The sequence below is a fragment of the Lissotriton vulgaris genome, chromosome 2_1, assembly GCF_964263255.1.
Source record: "Lissotriton vulgaris chromosome 2_1, aLisVul1.2, whole genome shotgun sequence".
Lineage (NCBI taxonomy): Eukaryota > Metazoa > Chordata > Amphibia > Caudata > Salamandridae > Lissotriton > Lissotriton vulgaris.
Genome location: NC_141687.1, coordinates 240,437,283 through 240,461,153, shown reverse-complemented (window position 1 = coordinate 240,461,153; position 23,871 = coordinate 240,437,283). Strand labels below are relative to the sequence as shown.

General features: G+C 48.2%; 1 protein-coding gene across 6 annotated transcripts in view; it reads right to left on the bottom strand.

The window, feature by feature from the left end:
• Nucleotides 1-17,517: 17,517 nt before the first annotated feature.
• The window catches only part of NF1 (neurofibromin 1), a 2,008,692-nt gene continuing 2,002,338 nt past the window's right edge, over nucleotides 17,518-23,871 (bottom strand). For 5 of the 6 annotated variants that reach the window (XM_086954827.1, XM_086954826.1, XM_086954830.1 and 2 more), the window contains one exon: nucleotides 17,518-21,739. In XM_086954827.1, the coding sequence (XP_086810953.1) occupies nucleotides 21,597-21,739 (143 nt within the window). In that variant the 3' untranslated portion in view covers nucleotides 17,518-21,596. The remainder of the gene's footprint in view (nucleotides 21,740-23,871) is intronic. The other variant, XM_086954829.1, reaches the window with a different exon arrangement.

The following is a 23,871-nucleotide window of genomic DNA, read 5'->3' as shown; positions in this document are numbered from 1 at the left end:
CTGAGTAACTCAGGATACCAAACTCTTCAAGCCCAGTCCGGAGTCAAAAGAATGACTTGGGCCCGGTCGCGCCTGATCTTTTTCAGCACTCTGGGCAGAAGTGGTATAGGTGGAAAGACGTACAACAGGCCAGAACTCCACTTGCGACAAAAAGTGTCGCCTAGCGAGTGCCGTCTTGGAAATTCCAACGCGCAGAACTGTTGACATTGCGCTTTTTCCTCGGAGGTGAATAGATCTAACCAAGGCTCTCCCCACTGTTGAAAGAGACCTTGCGCCATGTCCGAGTGAAGACGCCATTCGTGATCCATCATGAACCTGCGGCTGAGTTCGTCGGCCCTGGCATTCAGTGAACCTGCCAGGTGTTGAACCACTAAGGAAATGCCCTGATGTTCCAGCCATGTCCAGAGGCACAGGGCCTCCTGACATAGGGTCCACAACCCCACCCCGCCCTTTTTGTTGCAGTACGATATGGCGGTGGTGTTGTTTGTAACACCTGCACTACTCTCCCCTTGACAGAGTACTAGACTCCTCACCCCAACTGATCATAGCCAGTTTTCTGGAAATTATTAGAATCATTCGGGACGAGTTGTCTCGTAACCAAAAGTCCAGAAAATCGGTAACCAAAGGTTGGTTTAACTCAAACTGCCGCAAAGCCCTAACTAACCTAAAAACAGCTCTCCATGACCCAGTTAGAGATCGAGCTGAAATTACCAGACTAAGAAAGGTTTATAAATTAGCACAGCTTAACCGTAGGAATGAAATTAAGAAGAACTTGTGGGCCCAATTACACGAGAGCTGCCTATCTAAAGACAGTTCTCTGTTCTGGCGTACAGTAAAATCACCCTTCCTGGTAGATGACTCATCCTCACAACATCTTGATGTTGCAGTAACGGCTGATGAGTGGGTTGCCCACTTGTCAAAGATATTTGGTGGACCCCCCCAAGGATATTGGCAATGAGGTTCACGTGGCAGGTGACCGTTCCAGAGACCAGATATTTCCTATTGACCTCCTCTTCGATCATAAGGAGGTCATTAACGCGCTGTCATCCTCCAAAACCGGTAAGGCCCCCGGCCCGGACGGAGTTCCATTAGATATCTTTGCACATTGCCCAGAACTCTGGTCACCTCTTGTCACCCAGGTTATGGCAGCAGTCACAAAACTAGGTCTATTAGACTCCTGGTCCACTTCCATCTTGCTCCCAATTTTCAAGAAGGGCGATCGTAACAACCCATTCTGTTACAAGCCCATCTCCCTCCTGGACTCCCTGGGGAAAGTTGCGGGTCGGCTGATCCTGGAACGCCTCCAGGATTGGGCGTCTACGAATAACTTCTTGACCGATCTGCAATATGGCTTCCAGGAGGGACTTGGCACTGTGGAGCAGGCATTGAACCTAGCGCTTTTGATTGGTAAATATGTGGGGGCCAAAGGTGGCAGCCTGTATTTAGTCTATGTAGACCTCAGCGCAGCGTTTGACTGTGTCATTCATTCAAGGCTGTGGTCTATTCTCTGTGAACTAGGGGTAGATCCACCTCTTATCCAATTCCTTCGTGAACTTTACTCAGATGCCACTGCATGCGTTAGATATGGGATTGGCGGCGAATTATCTCCATCTTTTGCCATCAACAAAGGTGTTAGACAGGGCTGTGTCCTGGCTCCCTTCTTATTTAACTTATATACAAATGGGTTGGACGCAGCCATGCTCGAAGGGAGCCAGGACCTTCCATCTATTAATCATTGCCCTATTCCCGCGTTATTATACGTGGATGACTCCTTAATTCTAGCCAGAACCTTAAATCAGCTATAAAGACAGCTAAAAAAATACTGCCAATTCATGCTCTCTTTAGGCCTAAAAGTGAATAAAAATAAAACCTATGTTATGCATATTGGTCCCAGGGCGAGAAACCTAAATCAGTTTTTATGGATTAAGTTAGGTTGGAACGTTACAGGGAATATCCCTACCTAGGAATTTTAGTGAACGATAGATTATGCTGGAAACGAGCCCTGATTAGCAAAAAGCTACTTTTCAGAGAGCGACCTCAGCTCTAGTTTCCTTTTCGAGAAAACTGGGTAAGCCTGCCCCAGTGGAGTTGCTAAAAATTTATCACGCAAAGTGTCATAGCGTAGCAACCTACGGTGCAGGGGTTTGGGGTTACGCCCCTATTGACACCCTACAAATGGTTGAGAATAGGTTTCTTAAATATTTACAAATTCTATCAGTCCAGACTGCTTTGGGTATTCAACCATACTTAACATTCCACCTAACCACTTATGAAAAATATGTATTGACTAGGTTCCGATTCAATTCTTTCTTTCGCCTAGTTTTATTTCCAAAAGAGCAGGACTGGTCAGTTAATCCAACGAAATGCCCCTGTGATGGCATATCATCCCAGTCTACGATGCATGTATTATTGTTTTGTAGATATTATGAGCTTTCTCGCAAGCGCTGGATTGTTCCCTTACTGCGTAAAATGGGCCTGAGAACATGGCGGCCCGCTTATCTGGCTCTGCAGTTTTTAGATTCTCAATACACTGCTAAGTGCGTAGCTTGTTTTTTAAAATCATGTTTAAAAATTTGCTGTAATTTTTGAGTGATTCAGTTTATTTTATCTTCTGTTTAGTTTGCCAATGAATTACTGTTATCAATGGTCTTAAATGACAACTGTTTTTAAATGTACTTTGATACCGTGATTTTTTTATATGTACTGTAGTGTTTTATCTTTGTAATTTTTATGGTTTCGCTAAGATGTAACCGAATAAAAGTTTTATGAATGACAGAGGGAAGGAATGCCTACAGTGCAAGCCAGATTGCCCGAAGCTCCAGAAGGTTGATGTGGAGCCTGGACTCCGCCGGAGACCAGAGGCCTCTGATCTCCGCCTCTCCCATGTGGCCCCCCAATCCCAGGAGGGACGCACCCGTCACCACTGTGTGCTCCGGTTGGGGCAGGGAGAGGGATCTGCCATTGATCCAATGCCAGTTTGTGAGCAACAACTTCAGCTGGTGTGCAGTACCCTCATAGATCTGGACGTAATCAGTCAGGTTCCCCCGATGCTGCGCCCACTGGAACTTCAGGTCCCACAGCAGAGCCTGCATATTCCATCTGGCATGAGTGACCAGGAGGTCATGAGGCCCAGCAGCCTCAGGGTCATCCTGACTGAAACCCAGGATAGATGCTGAAAGATCGAAATCATAGCCTGAATATCCTGGACTCGCCTTTCGGGAGGATAGGCCCGAAAGTGCATCGTATCCAGGACCGCTCCGATGAAGAGGAGCGACTTCAGCACATTGATGGAGACCCCCAGCAAATGCAGGAGGACGGCCGTAGTCTGGAGGTGGGAGACGACAGTCCGGGGCGAGCCAGCCTTCAACAGCCAGTCATCGAAATAGGGAAAGACTGCAACCACTGATCCGCGCAGATGCGCTGCGACGACCGCTCTCACTTTCGTTAACACTCGAGAGGCGCTGGTAAGGCCAAAGGAGAGCACAGTAAACTGAAATTGCACGTGGCCTACCGTGAACCGCAGGTAATGCCTGTGGGCCGGCAGGACGGGAATGTGGAAATATGCATCCTGCAGGTTCAACGCTACTATCCAGTCTCCAGGGTCTAGGGCAGACAAAACCTGAGCCAGAATTAACATCTTTAATTTCTACTTCCGGGGGAAGCGTTTGACGTCCCTGAGGTCCAAGATAGGTGTAATGAAAGAGCAACTCTTGTGACATTGCGCCCTATGATGACCCTCAACCACCACCATTTTAACTGACTTTAAGTGTGTTATTTTACCCTAGCCTTAATGTAAGATGGTCCTGCATATGCCTGCTTTTCTTCTGTCCTGTAATCTTGCTGTCTTTCAGTGGGAGCTGTTATGGAGTGTTACAGTTGCCAAGAGCAGAGCGTGTGGGATGTGCATTTCAAGGCATGCAGATGTGTAGGAATGTGTATTGTATTGTGCATTGGTGAGAATTATTAGTTCTTACTATTGGCTTTGACAAGGTTTAATGTCATTCTGTTTTCTGAATTTACCTTGCTTTAAACAATGGATTGAGGCCCAGATCTCTGCACTGGGGTGAATGTACGACATTGTTCTGCATTCTGTCCATCAACTGTTGTTTTTGCATTTGTCACCCCGAGTGGGACGGGTATGCTCAGACGTGAGTCCCGTGCTCTCCACACCACAGCCAGGATAGTCAAGCAATCCTGGCTGATGACGGCTGATAGCCAGAAACCAGTCCTAGGATGCATGATTCCGGTCCAGGGAAAGACATGGCTTGGCAGTTCAGGCTGGATTGTTCCCATGAGGCACAGGGTCAAGGCTGATTTGCATATGGCCATGTCTGAACTGGGGTGGTGTGGAGTGTAAAAAAACGATGGATTTAGGCCCATATCTCTGTACTGGGGGGAATGTACAACATTGTTCTGCATTCTGTCCATCAACTGTTGTTTTTGCATTTACCTTGCTTTATGGCAGTGCTTAGCTTTTACATGCTTTCAATTCCATCTTGCTTTGGGCCTTTCTGTGTCCATGACCTAACTAACTCCATTTTCATGACTGAAGCAATTGTATGTGTTTGCATGTAGCTGCAAAGTGGGAAGGGCATGTTCTGCTCCTCTTCCTGGTTTTCACACTTTACTGACTAGAGAAAACTGGTTCTTATTAGAGCAAGGTAGATGGTCCGTCTCGAAGTCATAGCAAAGGCCTGATCAACCGATGCCGTGGCCTTGGAGCAGACTGGTATGGGCTCTCATGAGAACGAGGGGGCGAGGCTTGCTAGAAGTTTCGTTATGTTTGGTTTTGTATTAAAAAGGGGAGCTTCCACTGGTCTGGCGGGAATTTGGGAGTTTGGATTTCGAACGAGGGCTGACGTGTCTATCTCGGCTTGAACCCCGATTGCTGATCTCTGATTCCCGGCTGTGTGAAGACTTCCCCCCCAGCCAGAAGTGGGCAGTGTATGCATCAGGTGATGTAATGAGTTTTGTGGTTATTGCCATTGTGATGGGAGCCAGTGGCTGTGATCATTTGAGGTGTTTTCTTTGTGGTGTGGGAGGTACACATCCAGAGTGATCCTCTACTGTGTATGTATGTACATCTCTTGCAGGACTTCCAGTGTATCTTGTCTTAAATCAGGTATGGCTTGTTTATTAATCGGTATTATAGTTTGCTCAGTTATTGATTCATGCCTTTGAATTATAAGTTTGCTACCTATATTTAAATCTTGTGCATGTGACATCCGAGACAGCCTTTGTTTAGCGAGTATTATGTAATAAACCCCAAGCCTTATTCTAAAAGTGATAGAGTCTTTGTATTTTGTTAAATAAAACCCCTTTTCAAAAGGTGCTGTTTGTTTTGTGTGGAAGTCTTGCTGTGCCAGGGGTGGTAAGACATGCTCAAAAGTGTGTATTATTCAAAGGTGCAGTGGTATATTTGCCTCCCAGGTGGGGGTGCAGGGATTGGGTGTGGCCTATTGGTGAGAAGCCACATTCAAAACAATAGGACACAGGCCCTTGTCCTTCTTGGACACCAGAAAGTATTGGGAATAGCAACCACGTCCTACTTCTGACGCAGGAATGCGCATGATGTCCACCTTGGCGATGAGGGCTGCGATTTCTTGTTGAAGAAATACCAAGTGATCCCCCGACATGCATTGGTACTGGGGTGGCATGGCTGGAGGGCAGTCTTGAAGGGGAGGGAGTAGCCCCTTTGGACTATTTGTAAAACCCAGCTCTCCGAAGTGATGGTGCGCCAGTGCGGGAGGTGGTGGCGAATCCTGCCGCCCACTGGCGTTTGATGGGCCTGAAAAATCGGACTAGGAAGGTTTGGAGGCAGCGGTGGCTGGGGTGGAGGTGGACTGACCCACCCGTTGGCCAACCTCGGCGGGTCCCACCTCCGCGCTGAGACTGTTGCTGCACTGGCCTTTGGCTCTGAAGCAAACGTGTCGGGGTGCCCCTTCCATGGCCACGAAAGGCAGAAGGCGGAGGAGGGCATGTGGTGAAAAGGCCCCAGGACTTGGCCCTAGCCCGCGAGTCCTTAAAGCGCTCCAACGCACTATCTGCTTTATTGCCAAAAAGGCGAATGCCATCAAAGGGCATGTCCATCAGGGTGCTCTGGACATCCCCAGAGAAACCAGTAGTCCTCAGCCAGGCGTGGCGATGGAGCGCCACTGTTGTGGAAATCGCTCTGCCCAGCGAGTCGGCGGTGTCAAGGCCACATCGAATCGTGAACTTTCCTGCATCTCTACATTCAGCAATAGCTTGAGAGAGCACTGTCCGGGCCTCCTCCAGACACTGAATAACGGCCCAAGAGGCATGCAGTGTTCACAGTCCGCAGCACTGAACTGGCAGAAGATAAAATCTTCTTACCAAACTGTTCCAGTTTCTTGGATTCCCTGTCCGGGGTGCGGAAGGGAATGCACCTGGGGACGCAGAGGCTTGGACCACCAAAATCTCAGGGTTGGGGTGTTGGGAAAGGAAAATGAGTTCGCCTAGGGCCGGGCGATGGTGTAGGGCCACATTCCTATCCACAGGAGCCCCTGTGTTGGCCCTGGACCAGGTGCCCAAAAGAACGTCTGAAAGTGCATCATTAAAAGGCAGCAGTGGCTCCGCAGAGGTAGCTGCCGGCTGAAGCGCTTCTTTCAGAAGGTTAGTCCTGACTGCCACTTTAGGGAGTTTGAGGTGGAGAGCCTTGGCCGCCCTACGTAACACCACGTCGTAACTCGCACCCTCCTCCATAGACACCGTAGGAGGAGTTAGCATGACAAGGTCAGGAGAGGTATCAATACCACTGGCATCCCCCAGTTCCTCCGCCCAATCCGGGTCAAACTCACACTATGCTGTGAGAGGGTCCAAAGGCTGGCTAAAAGGCCAAAAATAATGAGGCTGGACATAGGGGTAGAAAGGCCCCATCTGCGTCTGAATCAGCATTGAGCGATGCCATTCCGGGTCGTGTCCACATCAGGGCTGAAAACGGGGATGTCGCTGTCCGGAGGTACAGGCGATGTCTGAGGTGGTGCCGGTGGAGTCGATGGCAGTGGAGGTATCACAAGTTCAACCGGCATCCATGCCTGGATCCTTGGGGGCCCTGCGGTATCGGGGCCGGAGCCGACCGCGATGCCGGATCTGCCGACATTGAAGAGTGACGGCCCCTAGTCGGGCCCGCAGGGTCCGAAGCTTTTTCTGGCAGGGCCTGACAGCCCAAAGAGGCGGGCCATGGCTGACAGAAATTCCAGCAGCTGAGCCGGAGTTGGCGAGGGACCCGGAAAGGGCGGGTAGGCTGACGGCGCCTGCGTAGGCTCCGCCGGAGCCACAGGGGAGGCACCACCCGCACCCTCAGCCGCATCGCGCGAGGGGAAGTCGAAAACCGATGGCGCTTCTTTGACTTCTTGTGATGCTTCGCCTTACCTGACCCGAGTGCGAAGACCTCGATCCCGACGAACAACGGTGGTGGCTCCGCAAACGGTCCCTCGACCTCCCACGGTACCGGGACCTTAAACGACACGGAGCCGACTGCCCTACTTCATGCAACTTTCGGGACCGCTCCCGCAATGTCGGGGCACAACTTAGGGTCGTGGTCGCACCCCAGACAGTAGAGACACAAGCGGAACGTGTCCGTCACCGACATCTTGCGATGACAGTCCCTGCAGGACTTGAAGCCGGGCATCCCTACGGCACTAGGAGTCTATCGACTAAAAAAATAGACAACTCAGTTAAAAAGTGACTGGGAGGGGGAGGAACCAAGCAGGCATTCGAAATGGCCGCATAGTCGCTCGGCTCCGAGAGCCCTTTCGACCCACACGTCTATCCTGACGTCCATCCTGAGCCACGAAGGCATACTTTAATAGGAGAAAGAAAACGGGCACCTACCGTTTGCTCCCGAAGCTCCTGCGTGCAGCGGATCCTGAGAACCGTCCCCGACGGCCCCGCGGCGATGAGACCGGGGCGTTGACTCGTCAGGGCCTCCGGCCGAAGCTGCAGCATCGGCGGCCGTTGATGGCGGTGGGGGGCCTGTCGGTGGGTGCCGTTGACATAAAGGACCGCTGCTAGCGGTGAAGACCCGGTTCGCTGGGCGGTGACCCTTGAGGGGCAGTGTGGTGGCACAGGATCGGAGGGGGCGCATGCCTCCTGCCCCCTCCCCAAACTTCGTTGCCCGGGTATAGCCAAGGACTGCCCCTGACATAGGCGGGCGATTCCCGGGGCCCGGCAGGGATTTTAGCCTTTTGGTGGCTCTCCTTTCAGGAGCCTGGCTCACAGTTTTTTGCCCCGGGAACGCATCCCGTGGCGCCCTCGAGGTGAGGCCTGGTCCCTGACAGTGGTGAAGAGGGACGGGGCCGACTGGATTAAGATGGCGGCTGGTGCGCTCCTCTACGGCCCACGTCCACGCCCGGTGGCTGTTGCATGGATGGGGCCGGGATGCTCAAAACATACGCAGGAGTTTACATCCTGGGACGTGTTAGCTGCCCTAACAGTTTTGCACGAGACCATGATTTGCCATGCCTGGGACCTGGGTTAAAGAATGGACGCCATTGCTGTCTCGCCGTCTCTAACGGCCACGGTCCGATTCCAGGGAGCTGCCGATGAACTTGCTGCTGAGTCCATGGAGGAAGTTCCAGCTCTGCAGAAGCGCCGGGAGCGGCTCGAGGTTCGGGCTCCCGTGCCCACGCGGACCGACTTGATTGCTCGTATGGATGTCTCCTTGGGACACACGTCCAACTGGCGGCTGGGGATGGAGCGCTGTTTTCCCTCTTGGACTGGCCTGGTTATGTCGTAGCGGTGGCCAAACTGTGTGACTCTCCTCTCCTGGCTGGTGTTATTAACTGTGAGCTTTTGGAAGTTCCCGAGACCGGAGTTGATATTGTCTGATCTTTGCTGTCGGTACTAAGATGGACTTGGATTGTTGTGCTTTTCTGGGTCGGCGCCCCACCCGGATCCACCCATATTGTTTGGACCCTCAGGACTGTGCTTTACATTCAATCAATCAATCAATCATAGACAGTTATAGAGCGCTCTACTTACCCGGAGGGTCTCAAGGCGCTAGGGGGGGGGGGGGGGGGGGGGGGGGGGGGGGGAGGGGTGCTACTACCAGAACAGCCAGGTCTTGAGCTTCTTCCTGAAGGCGAGGTGGTCTTGGGTCAGGCGCAGGTCGGGAGGGAGGGAGTTCCAGGTCTTGGCGCCCAGGTAGGAGAAGGACCTTCCTCCTGTTGTCATTCTTCGGATGCGGGGGACGGCGGCGAGGGCGTGACTGGCTGATCGGAGGTGTCGTTTGGGAGCGTAGAAGTTGATGCGGTTGTTGAGGTAGCTCGGGCCTTGATCGTGAAGAGCTTTGTGTGCGTGGGTAAGGAGACGGAAGGTGATTCTCTTGTTGACCGGGAGCCAGTGCAGGTCTCTTAGGTGTCCGGAGATGTGGCTGTGTCGTGGGATGTCGAGGATGAGTCTGGCTGAGGCGTTCTGGATCCGTTGGAGTCTCTTCTGGAGCTTGGCGGTGGTTCCGGCGTAGAGGGCGTTGCCGTAGTCCAGTCGGCTGGTGACGAGTGCCTGGGTGACAGTCTTCCTGGTCTCGGTGGGGATCCATCGGAAGATCTTCCGTAGCATGCGCAGGATGTTGAAGCACGACGAGGAGACGGCGTTGACTTGCTTGGTCATGGAGAGGGAGGAGTCCAGGATGAAGCCCAGGTTGCGTGCGTGGTCTGTCGGTTTGGGTGCGGTTCCCAGGGCGGAGGGCCACCAGGAGTCGTTCCAGGCGGAGGGCGAGGATCCCAGGATGAGGACTTCCGTCTTGTCCGAGTTCAGCTTCAGGCGGCTGGTCGACATCCACTCGGCTACCTCTTTCATTCCTTCGTGAAAGTTGGCTCTGGCGGCGGCGGGGTCGTTGGTAAGGGAGAGGATCAGCTGGGTATCGTCGGCGTAGGAGATGATGTTCAGGTTGTGTTGGCGTGCGATGGCCGCGAGGGGGCTCATGTAGACGTTGAAGAGGGTTGGGCTCAGCGAGGATCCTTGGGGTACGCCGCAGATGACTTCGGTGGCCTTTGATTTGTACGGTGGTAGGCAGACTCTCTGGGTCCGGAGATGTGGCATTGATTAATGACAGGGTCAGGGATGAAGTGGTACATGGTCTATTGGCTTTATTGTGGACAGATGGTGCAGTGGGTATGGTCGATCGATAGTTCATCGCTATTGTGCTTGGGATTTATTGTTCTTAATTACAGTATTACTTCCTTTCTGGGATTTCCGAAGTGAAGGGGCGAGGGGCGGGGCCGGGCGGCACGATAAGGGCCCTCCTCCGTTTACTTTCCTTTCTTTTCCTCTTTCTCTATCTTTCTATATTTCGGGTCTCTATTAGGGCGACAGGCACGCTGCTAGGGGGGTAGGCCATGGCCTTCTGCGGGTGTGCAGGGTGGGGGGTTGCGGGATGGGTGGCTGAGCGATATTTGTTTCTATGGCCCTTTAGTCTTTCTTCTCTTTTTAGTGTCGTCGTCGCTCACGCTCTTTGCGGTATGTTTGGTGATGAGGGGCGGGAGTTGGATTTGCTACCCGCTGGGGTTGCGCCTGCATTTCTTCTGCTTTGTATGTCTTACCACCCGATATTCCCTTTGTATTACCACTGTTTGTAGATATCCTGATTTGCACACTATTGCGGGACTGTGTACGACTGTGCGACACCTCTTCCTTAGTTTCTTATTTGAAAATGAACCTCTTCAATCCTGATTTCACTCTGTTTGTGTCTGATTACAAGTCATGTACCGTTATTTTATAACCCCGGGTTTCGAACTGCTATAACTATACATATTGCTTGCAGTATTCTCGTTCTGTTTAGCGGCCGGCCGGGATAGTTGTAGGCCCATACTTGTAACTGCATGTACTACAAATAAAGGTTCACAAAAAAAAAAAGTGACTGGCAGTTATGCTCTCCCCGGATCCGCACTTGATGGAGCGGAAAAAGAAAAGTGACGTCAGCGCGTGAGGGTGGCGTCTAAGTAGCTGCCACTACGTCATCTCGGCGACCATGACGCCAATAACTGACGCGGAGCTATACAACGTCACCTTCTGACATGCAGGGGTACTGCGCAGTCTTTAAAGTCAAGTTTCTGAGAGGACAATTATGTAGAGGCTCGAGCGGAGCACAGAAGGTAAGTTAATACCAGATTCAAGTTCCACTGGGGCATTACGAAAGGAATAGGAGGAAAGAGGTGAGTAATGCCCTTAAGAAACATATTTACAATAGGGTACTTGAAAAGTGAAGGCTGATCAGGAAGGCGAAGAAAGGCTGAAATGGCCGAATGATGGCCTTTAAGGGTGCCCAGAGCAGAGCCCTGCTAGGCCAAAGCTAGAATTAAGAGAACCTCTAAAAGAGGGGCAGAAAGGGGATCCACAGCCTTTGCTGTGCACCATGCCATCTACAGGCATATACAGTTTTAGGGGAGGGACGCCTGGCTTCCAAGATCACATTACAGATCTCGGGAGGAAGGTAAAAAGCAGTGAACTGTCGCCGGTCAATCTCCACGCAAGGAGGTGGAGGCTGGACAGGTTAGGGTGAATGTCCGTCCCCTGCTGCTGCGACAGAAGATCCTCCCGAAGAGGCAGACTGATCGGAAGATCCATGGCCATGTTCAAGAGCTCGAGATACCAGACTCTCTGTGCCCAGTCTGGAGCCACAAGAATAACTTGGGCCCGGTCATGTTTGATCTTCTTCGGCACTCTGGGCAGAAGTGGTATCGGCGGAAAGGAGTATAGAAGACCACAATTCCACTCGCAATGAAAAGCTTCGCCGAGGGGGTGCCGCCTTGGAATTTCCAACGTGCAGAACTGCTGCCATTGTGCATTCTCTTTGGTGATGAACAGATCTAACTAAGGCTCTCCCCACTGATGAAAGAGACCTTGCACCACCTCCAAGTGAAGACGCCACTCACAATCCATCACGCATCGATGGCTGAATTCGTCCGCCCTGGCGTTCAGAGAACCTGCCAGGTGTTGAACCACCAGGGACCCTAAGTTGGCAGGGTATGCCCAGATGTGGGTCCCTTGCTCACTTTGCCACTGGATTCAAGCTAGGCTGGCTGATGACGGCTGATTAGCCAGAAACCTGTCCCAGGATGCTTGTTTCCCGTCCAGGGAAGACATGGCTTGGCAGTTTGGGGCTGGACTGTTCCCATTAGGCACAGGGTCAGACTGATTTGCATATGGCCATGTCTGAACTGGGGTGGCGGAGTGAGCTAAAGACTGATGATGGATTAAACCCAGATCAGTTGACTTGGGGTGAGTACTTGCAATGTTCAACACTCCGTCCATCATCTCCTTTGGTTTTGCTTTGTTCGCCCTAAGTTGGCAGGGTAGGCCCAGACATGGGTCCCTTGCTCACTTTGCCACTGGATTCAAGCTAGCTTGACTGATGACGGCTGATTAGCCAGAAACCGGTCCCAAGATGCTTATTTCCGGTCCAGGGAAGACATGGCTTGGCAGTTCAGGCTGGACTGTTCCCATGAGGCAGAGGGTCAGACTGATTTGCATATGGCCATGTCTGAACTGGGGTGGCGGAGTGAGCTAAAGAATGATGATGGATTAAACCCAGGTCAGTTGACTTGGGGTGAGTGCTTGCAATGTTCAACACTCCGTCCATCATCCCCTTTGGTTTTGCGTTGAACCACCAGGGACATGCCCTGATGTTCCAGCCACGTCCAGTGGAGAAGAGCCTCAGACATAGGGTCCACGACCCCACCTCGCCCTGTTTGTTGCAGTACCACATGGCGGGGGTGTTGTCCGTGAACACCTGCACTACCCTTTCTTTGACAGAAGGAAGAAATGCCTTCAGTGCAAGACGAATCGCCCGGAGCTCCAGAAGGTTGATATGGAGAATGGAGTTTGCCAGAGGCCTCTGATCTCCGCCTCTCCCATGTGGCAGCCCCATCCCAGGAGTCATGCATCTGTTACCACTGTAAACGCTGGTTAGGGAAGGGAGGGACCTGCAGTTGACTCAATCCTGGTCCGTTAGTCACCACTGAAATTGGAGTGGAGGGCCCTCCGAGATCTGCACGCAATAAGGAAAGATTCCCCTGATTCTGCGCCCACTGGAACTTCAGGTCCCACTGCAGAGCCTGCATATGTCACCTGGCATGATTCACCAGTAGGAAGCAGGAGGCCATGAGGCCCAGCAGCCTCAGGGTCATTCTCGCGAAATCTGGGATAAAGGCTGAAACATTGTTATCACAGCCCGAATATCCTGGATTTGCTGCTCGAGGGGATACGCCCGAAACTGCGTTGTATCCAGAACTGCTCCGATGAAAAGGAGCTTCTGAGAGGGAATCAGGTGTGACTTTGGCACGTTGATGGTGAACCCAAGCGAGTGCAGGAGGTCCGCCATAGTCTGGAGGTTTGGACAGCTTAGGGCGAGCTCACCTTCAACAGCCAGTCGTTGAGATAGGGGAAGACTGGAACCCCTGATCTGCGTTGATGAACTGCGACCAACGCCATCACTTTCGTGAACACCCGAGGGGCGCTGGTAAGGCCAAAGGGGGCACGATAAACTGAAAATGCTTGTGGCCTAGCGTAAACCGTAGGTAATGCCTGTGGGCTGGCAGGACGGGGATGTGGAAGTAAGCGCCCTGCAAGTCCAACACTACCATCCAGTCTCCAGGATCGAGGGCAGACAGGACCTGAGCTAAAGTCAACATTTTGAACTTCTCCTTCCGGAGGAAGCGGCTGATGTCCCTGAGATCCAAGCTAGGACACAAGCCTTTGTCTACCAGGAAGTAATGGGAATAACACCCACAACCTACTTCTGGCACAGGGACTCGTTCGATAGTTCCTTTGGCCAAGAGAGCCGTAACTTCCTGACGGAGAAGGGCCAAGTGAGCCTATGACATGTGTTGGAGTGTTGGTGGCCTGGAGGGAGGGGTAGTCTCGAAGGGGACGGAGTAGCTCTTTCGGACTATCTGCAAAACCCACCTGTCCGACGTGATGTTGTGCCATTGGAGGAGGTGATGGTAGATCCTTCTGTCCACTGGCAACTGGTGGCTCTGAAAGGTTGGACTAGGAAGGTATGGAGGCAGCTGCAGAGGGGGCATTGGTGGACTGGCCCGCCCTCTGGCCTCCGGACCCACGATGCTGGGTCCCACGTCCCCAGTCGCGCAGAGGCTGGGCCGCTGCGGCCCTGTGTAACTTAGTGGGGCTCTCCTTCCGTGGCCACGAAAGGCAGACTGCATGGGGCGTGAAGTCGCTGCAAAGCCCAAGGTCCTGGCCGTAACTCTAGAGTCCTTGAAGCACTAGAGCGCGTTGCCTGCCTTGTCGCCAAACAGGCGACAGCCATCAAAGGGCATGTCTGAAAGGGTAGATTGGGCCTCCCCCGAGAAGCCAGTGGTTCTCAGCCAGGCGTAGCGTCTCAGGGCTACCCAGCGAGTTGGCAGTGTCCAGCCCACACCAAGCCCACACCAGATGGTGAAATTCACTGAGTCTCAACCCTTAGCAACAGCGCGAGTGAGCACAGCCGGGGCCTCCTCCGGGCACTGTAGCAGCACTTGCCCAACCGCGTCCCACACAGAATGTAACGGCCCAAGAGACATGAGGTGTTCACCGACTACAGTCTTAAGCTGGCGGAAGAAAACATCATCTTCCCAAATTGGTCCAGTTTCTTGGATTCCCTATCTTGAGGAGCTGTAGGGAAAGCGTTTCCTTTTGAAGATAAGGCTTGAACCTGGAACCTAGAAGGAAGTCAGTGAGGGCCTCAATGAAAGGCAACAAGGGTTCCGAAGAGGCTGCTGCCGGCTGAAGCACCTCAGTCAGGAGGTTAGTCCTGACCGCCACCGTAGGCACAGTAGTGGAGAAAGCATACTAAGGTCTGGGAAAGTATCCAGGCCACTGACATCATCCAACTGCTCTCGCCAGTGGGGCTCTTAAAGCTGGTCTGCCAGAGGGTCAACAGCCCCCCCCACTCCTCTTCACCCTCCTCTGGCCGCTACTCATGGTGATAAGGAACGCCAGGATAGAACAGCGATACAAAAGTACCCTCCAGCACCGGTCTGACTCCGTGTCCAAGTCAAGGGGGAGTTCGTGGTGGATGCACGACCGGCATTGGCAGAGTAGTAGAGGAATCGGCGCCAGGGGAGGTGTTGTTAGGGTGACAGGTGCCGATCCGGATCCAGGCCTGGATCCCTGGGGGCCCTGCGGTGCTGAGGCCAGAGCTGCCAGCATCGAAGGCCTAGAACCCCCAGCCAAGTCCACAGGGCCAGCGGAGTCAGGCTGCTCAAAGATGGAGTGGAGGGCTTCATAAAATGCACGAAGCTGGCCAGGGAATGCTCCAGCTCCCAGGAAGGGAGGGAAGGGAAGAGCTGTCCGAGCAGGCTCTGCAGGTAGTGCCGAAGGACAACAACCTTCTGCGTCCTGCGTCGGCCGATGGACGGGGAGAAGGCGAAGAGCGTTTGTGCTTCTTCGCCTTCTCCTTGTGCTTCGACTTACCCGATGACCAAGACTTCGAGGAGGAATGATTGTGTTGACTCAGCGACCAGTCCCGCACCTCCCTCTTGACCGGCAGGGAGGTGGCTGATGGGCCTCCAGATGCTTTGGGACCGCTCCCGCAAAGACTTTGGGTTCATGGCCCGACAGTCAGAGCATGACTTAGGTTCGTGGTTGCGCTCCAGGCACAAGAGGTGCGTGTTCGTGACTGACATCAACTTGTGACAGGAGTCACAAGGCTTGAACCCGATCCGACGATGGGACATCTCTACGTGCTCCAGGAGTCGCACAACTCAAAAAAGATGTCGACAAAAGTCAAAAAAGTTGTAGTCAAAAAGTGACCAAGAGTACCGCTCTCTCCGGATCTGCACTGGCTGGCATGGAAAAAGGACGAACTGACGTCAGCTCTCAAGGGTGGCGTAGACACCACAGTGTCATTCCGGCAACCACGACGCCAACGACGGACGCGGAGTCGACCGACAACACCAACCAACACGCAGGGGTACTGCTAAAGAAAAAATATCTCCGGATCCAGTCTGACGCCTGGAGGTAATTCTAAGGTAAGGAATATATAACAAATAGTCTCTTTCAAATTGAGCACGCAAACCTCAGGAAGTTGCTTCTTAGCCAATGCATAGCAGATCTATGGTGGTTCCTTTATGCACAGCCTTTCCCTTCATAACTCCTATATATTCCACAAAAAGTTGCTTATCCACCTGGAACTCTTTTGTGTGGTGCAGGTAGAACAATGCTCTTTTTTGGGTCCAGACGGCAGAGTCTCTCCTCTTCTTTGGGTGATGTTTTGGTCTTCATGGAAGGGAGTCACAAGGATCAGAAGGAAGGAGGCATGTGTCCAGAGGACTAGCTTGTCTGCATAGAAGGTGGTGTAAAGAGGGTGTGCCGAGAATGCCGGAAATTCGCTCAACCTCCTGGCTGATGTTATGGCCAATAAAAAGACAGTTTAGATGGCCAAGAGCCTAAAGGGGCAATTGTGTGGAGGCGCAAAGGGTGCACACATCAAGAAGGTGGGAAAAAGATTCAGATCCCATTGGGGCATGATGAATGGCATGAGGGGTGATGGGGGAAGGGAACTTTGCTGTGAGCCTTTAAAAAACCTAGCCACAACAGGCAACGTAAGGAAGTTTGTTCCGGTAACCACAAAAAAGCTGAAATGGCCTGTAATTGTGCCCACAGCTGAGCCCTGCTGGGCGAATGAGAGAGCAAATAGCTGGGCGATGAGAGAGTGGCTCAGCTCGTCATGATACCACGGTGCTCGTGTGATCATGACGAGCTGAGCTTGTCAAAATGGTCGAACGCTCGCATGTGTGGCTAATTCCCCCGCTGTACTGAACGTTCTATGAAAACGGGTGTGGCCGTGACGAGCTCAGCTTGTCACGAGCACCGGGGCGCTCTGCGAGCCCCTCCGCACAGCTGGGGAATTAGCCCCGTGGCCAACGGGTTAATACAACTGCATACAAACCTGAAGTTAATGCCATTTGAATAGGACACATATGCCATCCCTTTCTGTAGTGTTGGAAGTCTACAGGTTTTCTAGGATATACGTTTAAATTTGATTCCAGGTTACCTCACAGACCAGGAGTAGTACTCGAATAACCACGTTTTCCATTGGTCAATCAACAGCCAGCATTTCTACTTGCATGATAAAGGTTACAGGGAAAATGTGCATGTAGACTTTCTTGTGAGGTCCATCTTTGCAATGCTACCAAGGGTATTACTCACTAATGAATATGTATGGAACGTGTACAGTTTAAATACATCGAGTAGCCAAAATCCGAAGAGTTCTCAAAGACCAATATTTTTCTGGTTGATAAATGCAAAAAAATCACATTACGTATCTCATATCGGTACACTAAACACATCAAAGATCCCGGCACATGAATGTTGGGTGGTGGCAGATGCAGTATCCAACATGCTTAGTAAACCTTCTCCAGCATTTAACAGAATGCTGAATTAAGGTATAATCGTACATGGCCATTAATATGATCGTAGTGTCCATCCAGGGCCCTTTTCATTGCAGTTGAAAAAACAGAAATGCTATTGAGAAACAGAAAATCAAACCTCAAGAAAGTAGTTTGAATTTACAGTTTTTACTTCAAAAAAGGGAAATACATACATGAGGGGCGAATGGGTAGATAACAACAATTATCTGAAACCATGATTTCTACAGTTTTACCTACAATCACCGTTTCTCTTTGCTGCGGCAGTATTTTTCTCCTGCTGGCATATGCTTGCTTACAACATTAATCAGATTTTATGGTTAAGGAAACATTTGAAAAGTTTAGGCCGAAATGGAAATAGCAATTTATCATGTACAGTGTTGGCTTGGAGTACACAGCATCGCTTTGTAATAACATAATGCAACAGCAGGAAAGAGAGAAGTTAACAATACTAACACTAGAATAATCAAATTTTTATGTTATACATGTACAGCAACTAACTGCTTTACAAAAAAGCAAAATAATACAATATATTGTCACATGTATTTACAGTGTAGTAAATATACTTTTCTGTCAAATTTTACACAAAACTATTTACAGGTGAATGTACTGCATTAAAAAATGGTGTGACCAACACTGAAAGTGACTTTCTGTGGTAAAGTCTGTTGCATAACATTGAGTAGGACATGCTTCATTACATCTGGAGGAAAAAAAATAAAATAAAAACAAAAACAGATTAGCCCTAAAACCTACAAACCAATTAGGAATAGAGCACTGACACTTTTTCCAAATGCTCAGTCCACAATACTTATTGACCACTTCCCGTTCACTGAAAAGAATAGCATGCACATCAGAGCTGAACCAGTGCTATAATCAACAGGTAGGTAATGCACAATTAAAATACTACCGAATTACTTTCTAGTAAGGGAAAAATACAAACACAAACAATAAAATGTCAGTCTTCTTTACAGTACTCAATTAGAATAACGCAAAAAGGACAACATGCTCTGACGGTCAGAAACAAAAGGTAATTTTGTTCCAAGGAAGCCATTTATTAGTCAAAACAGTGTTAAAACTTTAAGAAGCTGGGTTACTGTCTATTAACTAGTTTGTTGGAACACTGTGAACTGATATTTCATGGACCTCATTACAATGCCAACTGTGTTTGTTGCAATGGTCTTTGTTCCATGAAATGGATGGTCATCAAATGTTGTGGGATCTTTAACTCAAATATTTTGAAAACATTCAGTGGAACAATACAATTATGACACAGAACATGAAAAACGAACCCCAAAATAAATGGGAAAGATATAATTTAGGTACCCTAAATGTGTTTAATGGTTTCAGATTTTTTTTAAACTTCATAATATTTTAACTAAACTAAATGCTACTACTTCCAGTAAACAGCACCCGTTGCTTAACATAATGCATGACATTTCCCTTTTAGTTTTCACAGACTAAATAAGGTAGCTGAAGGTGTGGAACTGAGTGCTGATTTGTATAAGAAATTAATCCTATATGTGTTTTGAACTGATAAAAATCAAGATTATTTTTTGTAAAACATCTATACAGTACTTCATATTTTATTTAAGGTTCAATTTGTTAAATCCAAGATAGTTAAAAAAAAAAGACTATTTGTACAACGACATGTTTAATCACACAGTCCAGCTTTGTTTTGAGGCATGCTTGGAACGTAGTAAAACATGGCTCACCACACTTCCCACCTATATTACAATTTATGAAGTATGATTGTTGAGTGAGTGAGAAAACCTGTTAAGTGCAGTAACCTTTTCCTTCATAAAAATAGAAAACCAGTTGATCAGGACTACAAAAACTGTTTCTGTCATTTAAAAAAAAAATCTTCCTCAAGTTAAAACGATTTTGGAAACGAGCTGGGAAGAAAAAGGACTATGTGGAAACACATTTTGCTGCAAGTTTTCTTTCACTTCAATTCATGAGTACCTCAAAGAAAAGTGCTCTTCAAACTTAACACTTGGCACTGGCCACTGCTCTTAGTGAAAACTAACTTCTAGTTGATTTAGGTCATTATAGAGTTTTAGACCTAGAAGAGTATTTGCTTCGATTTCAACTTCTTATTTACCAATAGTAATAATTATAAAAATGTTTGGTTAGTTGCACAACTCTATTTTATTTCCAGCTTGATAGCTATGCAACAATAGCCAGCTAATACTAGGTTTTTATCAAGTTTTGGCAAACTATTTGCATATTAGGTTCATAATTATTTTCAGGACTGTAAACAAATGGAAAAAATATGCTATATTTAATCAATAAAATAAAGGCATTTTATATTTACATAAACATGTTATTCCATTAACTATGTTTGAGTAAACGTAGGTTATGTGCTATATTCTTGATATCTGATAATCTAAGTACCATTGTTTACTGTTTTAGCTGTGGAGGTTGTTTTAAAGAAATAAAAAATTGCACAACATATATTAAATAAAGAATGAGCGGATAACATAGGGAAAATATAACAGTGGTCTACATAAAATCATGAGTGAGTCTTGAAGCTACCTCCCATTAAGTGTGTCAGGATTAATCGGACAGGATGTTCATTTTGCACAGGCTATACATGCAATTTAGAAGACCCATTAAAATATCAACTTATGAGAAAAATTCACCAGCTTTTGGGAATATTATGTCTTAATCGAAATAGACACATTATATAAACATGTATATATGGACACAAACATTTGTCCATATAGATTTCAAATCATTACATATTTTCCATGTTATATTTGGCAACATTCAAAATCACAACTGTGACCTTGCACTTGGGTTCTTCCTAAATTAGCCACAAAAATCCAATTTGAAATGCTTTAAAAAAAACATTCATTTGAAATTACATCAAAACCTTTGAACTAAGGTAGAACATCAGGACACTAAGCATGCTGTAAATTATTCTAAAAAAAGTCTTAATATAGCAGCAAATTAGCACAGCCCTGCATGGTTCATATAGTACTGTAGGTCAAATTTAATTATTTCATTATATATCAATAAAACATAACTTTTTTGGACTAAGTAACCAAAACTGACGTGACTGGAACAGCCAGCTCTCCGAACAGAACAAAATATTTGTGTTTAAGCTAATTCCCAAAAAATAATTTATTCATGTCACTTACACTGTACCGTTTCAGAAGTTAACAAAGTGCTTACATATATTTTGTCAGATTTATTCACAATAAACCTTTGCCAAATGCTATGGCCTGCTAGAACTACCACATACAGTTATCTTTTTGGAATCCTGTCTGAAATGGAAGTAGTATTCAGAGAGTAATAGGCTAGTGGAGACATTTACAAAAATACATCTCCACCTACAATGCAGAACATTAATCAGGCAGGTCTCATGTTGAGTTCATTTAAGCTGCCACGACCTTTTGGTGCAAAAACAGCAATAACTATATAAATTTCCTTGCTTTGTGAAAAACAAAACCTCAGTTGTTTCCACAAAATATCCAAGTATGTTATGGAGATGCAGGGAATACAAAAATAAAAAGCCTTACAATCCATTGCAATCATAGTAAAGAAATTTCTAACAAACAACTTAACAATTTGCTATGAACTTACAAGTAACGTGACATGTAAAAGATATGCACATTTGTTGGAACAAGTACCAGCTCAGTTTAAGTCCATTTGTGGGATCCTGCTACTTTTGCTGAATTCTTTTAGTTTGTAGGTAAAAAGAAAAGTCCACAGCTAAAAATCTAAAAGGGATTTCTTTAACATTATGAATAAGTCATTTGTTTCCGCTATAAAATTATTAACTTGAAAAGTTTGCAAACAGGATTTAGCATTAATACTTTCCTTAAAAAAATAATAAGGCAAATAAACAAAGTAGAACTACCAATGAAAAATGGCTTTCAAACTGGACAGTTTCTACATTGTTAAAGAGTTCAGTGCTTTCTTCAGATACAAAGCTACAAATTCCTTCATTCTTGAAATTCATTGATCTACAAACTGTTTTCTACACTGGATTGGAAACAGTGGCTTAAAATAACAAACAAAGAAAAGGCATTAAATTCAGGCAATGCTTCAAAGAATTGTTCTTCTGGCAACATGGCTGACTGTATGAGAACGATAAAAAACAAAGTGCAGCATCATGACTGGCTGAGATCACTGGTAATACGCTCTCATGAGTCATTTTACCAAACATTTTCACTTGCCTCTTTTTCCCACCCCAAAAAATGTTCACACAATCTTTTTAATGCTGTGACGTTTGAAACTGCCAGCGCTTCTCTGCTTTTGTACTTGGCTTGCAGATCCATGACGTGTTCGCCCGCTGGTGGCATGTCCAGAAGTAGGGGAGAGTTCTAAGTTCTCTTTGTCAATTCCTGAAGTTGGAAAAAGAAAAGGTGTATATAAAGTTAAATTCAGCTTTTCAATTACTCATGAATATAAGAATTATTGATAAATTAAGTGAAGAGCGAAGAGGGGGATTTCTGTAAACAAATTTCGCTAAAGCATCATTAAACCCCGTATCAGTGTTTTCAAGAGGTTTAGTTAGAATTCAGTACCAAAGATGAAATTCAACTGTTTGACAAGCATCATCTCTCTGAATAAAATCAGATCATTAAGTAGATTGGCATGAGATTCAGAAAAGTCCAAGAATGGTTAACGGTCTGACACAAAGTACACCTAAAGAAAGCACTCATATTTACATTCTTAAGTAATATTAATTGCATCTGGTCATTAATGACATCCCTTTTATGAAAGAACATGGCAAGGACAAATAAGAAAGAAATGCCAAACAACAAGTTCCAGTTCTAAATAAGTCATACGAGACAAATATCAACCAGACAGCCAGTGGAAAGGCTAATAGCACAATTTGAGCATGGAATGAGTAATGCAGAAAAGTAAAACACTGAATGATCTATGAAGTCAATATTAATTATTTATGGCTTCCATAAAGAAGATGTATTTACTGTAGCTAAAACGGGCTACTTCCACTTGTGAAATAACCAAAAAGTGATACCTCTAGAATATTTAAATGGAAACAGCAGTGTGTATTTGATGAATTTAAGTTAAAAATGCTAAAAATAAAGACTGTGAAAACCATTTATAAAAATCTTGTGTTTAACATGAGGGTAGTGTGGAGGTTTGTGCCTTGCAACATGTAGCTCAAAACTGGAAAGGGGAGACCACTCGGTCACCCCGAACGAATGGCTGGGTGCCCCGATCCCCCGGGAAACCGTTGCGGGCGGGGGGCGTGTCGCGGCCGGTATGCCCATAGCGGCGTGGTTGGAGCACGCCCCCGCCGCCTAAAAGGGTTGCCCTAAACACCCGCCCGGAAGTCCGTGCACCTCTGGGCGGGATGGGCACGAAGCCCCGCCTTCCCGCTGCTGGATAAAAGGCGCGGGAATCCAGGGTAGCGTCCTCTTGTTCCTGCGCTCTGAAGGCTGCACCACTCGTCGCTCGTGAGCCCTCAAGGGAACAAGCTGCAGTTTTTTGAACGTGTAATCGTTGTTTTTTCTGTTTCAGTCGTCAAGGCGTAGCTGGAGTTCGAGTCGCTACTGGAAAACAGGCAGAGACAAAAACAGAACGCAGATATGCCTGGTAAGAAGAGTGGAAAGAGCTCAGAGATGGAACGAATGCTGCGCACACTGGTGAACCAAGTGTCGGCGATGGACAGAAAATTCGGTAAAGTAGACCAGCTGGGTCTCGGCTTAGCGGCCCTCCGGAAATAAGTGGAGGCCCAAGCAGGGCCCTCAGGGCGACCTAAGAGGATCGTGGGGCCTGCTTTGCCAAACATTTCCCCAGGGGGGAATAAGGGAAAAAAGAGGAAGGGGAAAGCGGGTCCTAGCGAGGCCCCAGTCCTGATGGAGGTCCCAGTAGCGCCAGCGTCGAGCCCGGTACCCACACCGGATAGGGGATTGCCAATCCCTGTAGTTATCACACCGCTGGATAAAGACCAAATGCCTCCCGAACTAGCGCTTCAGTTGGCTGTGTTACCCTGGTTGAAGAAGGGAGCGGGGGGGATCCGCGGCTGTGGGCGACCCGGCCGAGGAAGCTAGGCAGATTGTCGAGCAGCTCAGGCAGTCAAGGGGTGCTGGGACAGCGGACGTGCCTTCTGTTTATCCACAGGTGGCGAGTCAGGTCGCGGTTGAAAATCGGAATAAGTCGGCGGACACGGCTGGAGGTGCGGCAGAAGCCGGTAAGAGATCATTACCAATGATGGGGGAGGGCGCGGTACCCTCAAGGCGGGAAAGCTTGGCGCAACATATTCCTTTAGCAACTAAGGAATTGGCGTGGGCTAATAAATACATAAACATGTTTTCATTGTTGACTGATAATCGAGAGTTAGAATATGAGAATATGCCAAGACTCAGAAGGATTTATGGCACCCCAGTGTATGGCGGGCAAAAATGGCAGAATTCAGGGTAGAAGAGTCTATGATGAACTGGATCAGGGCTTTTTCTATTTTTGTAGCAATAATCGCTGAGCGAACACCAGAACTGTTGAGTGA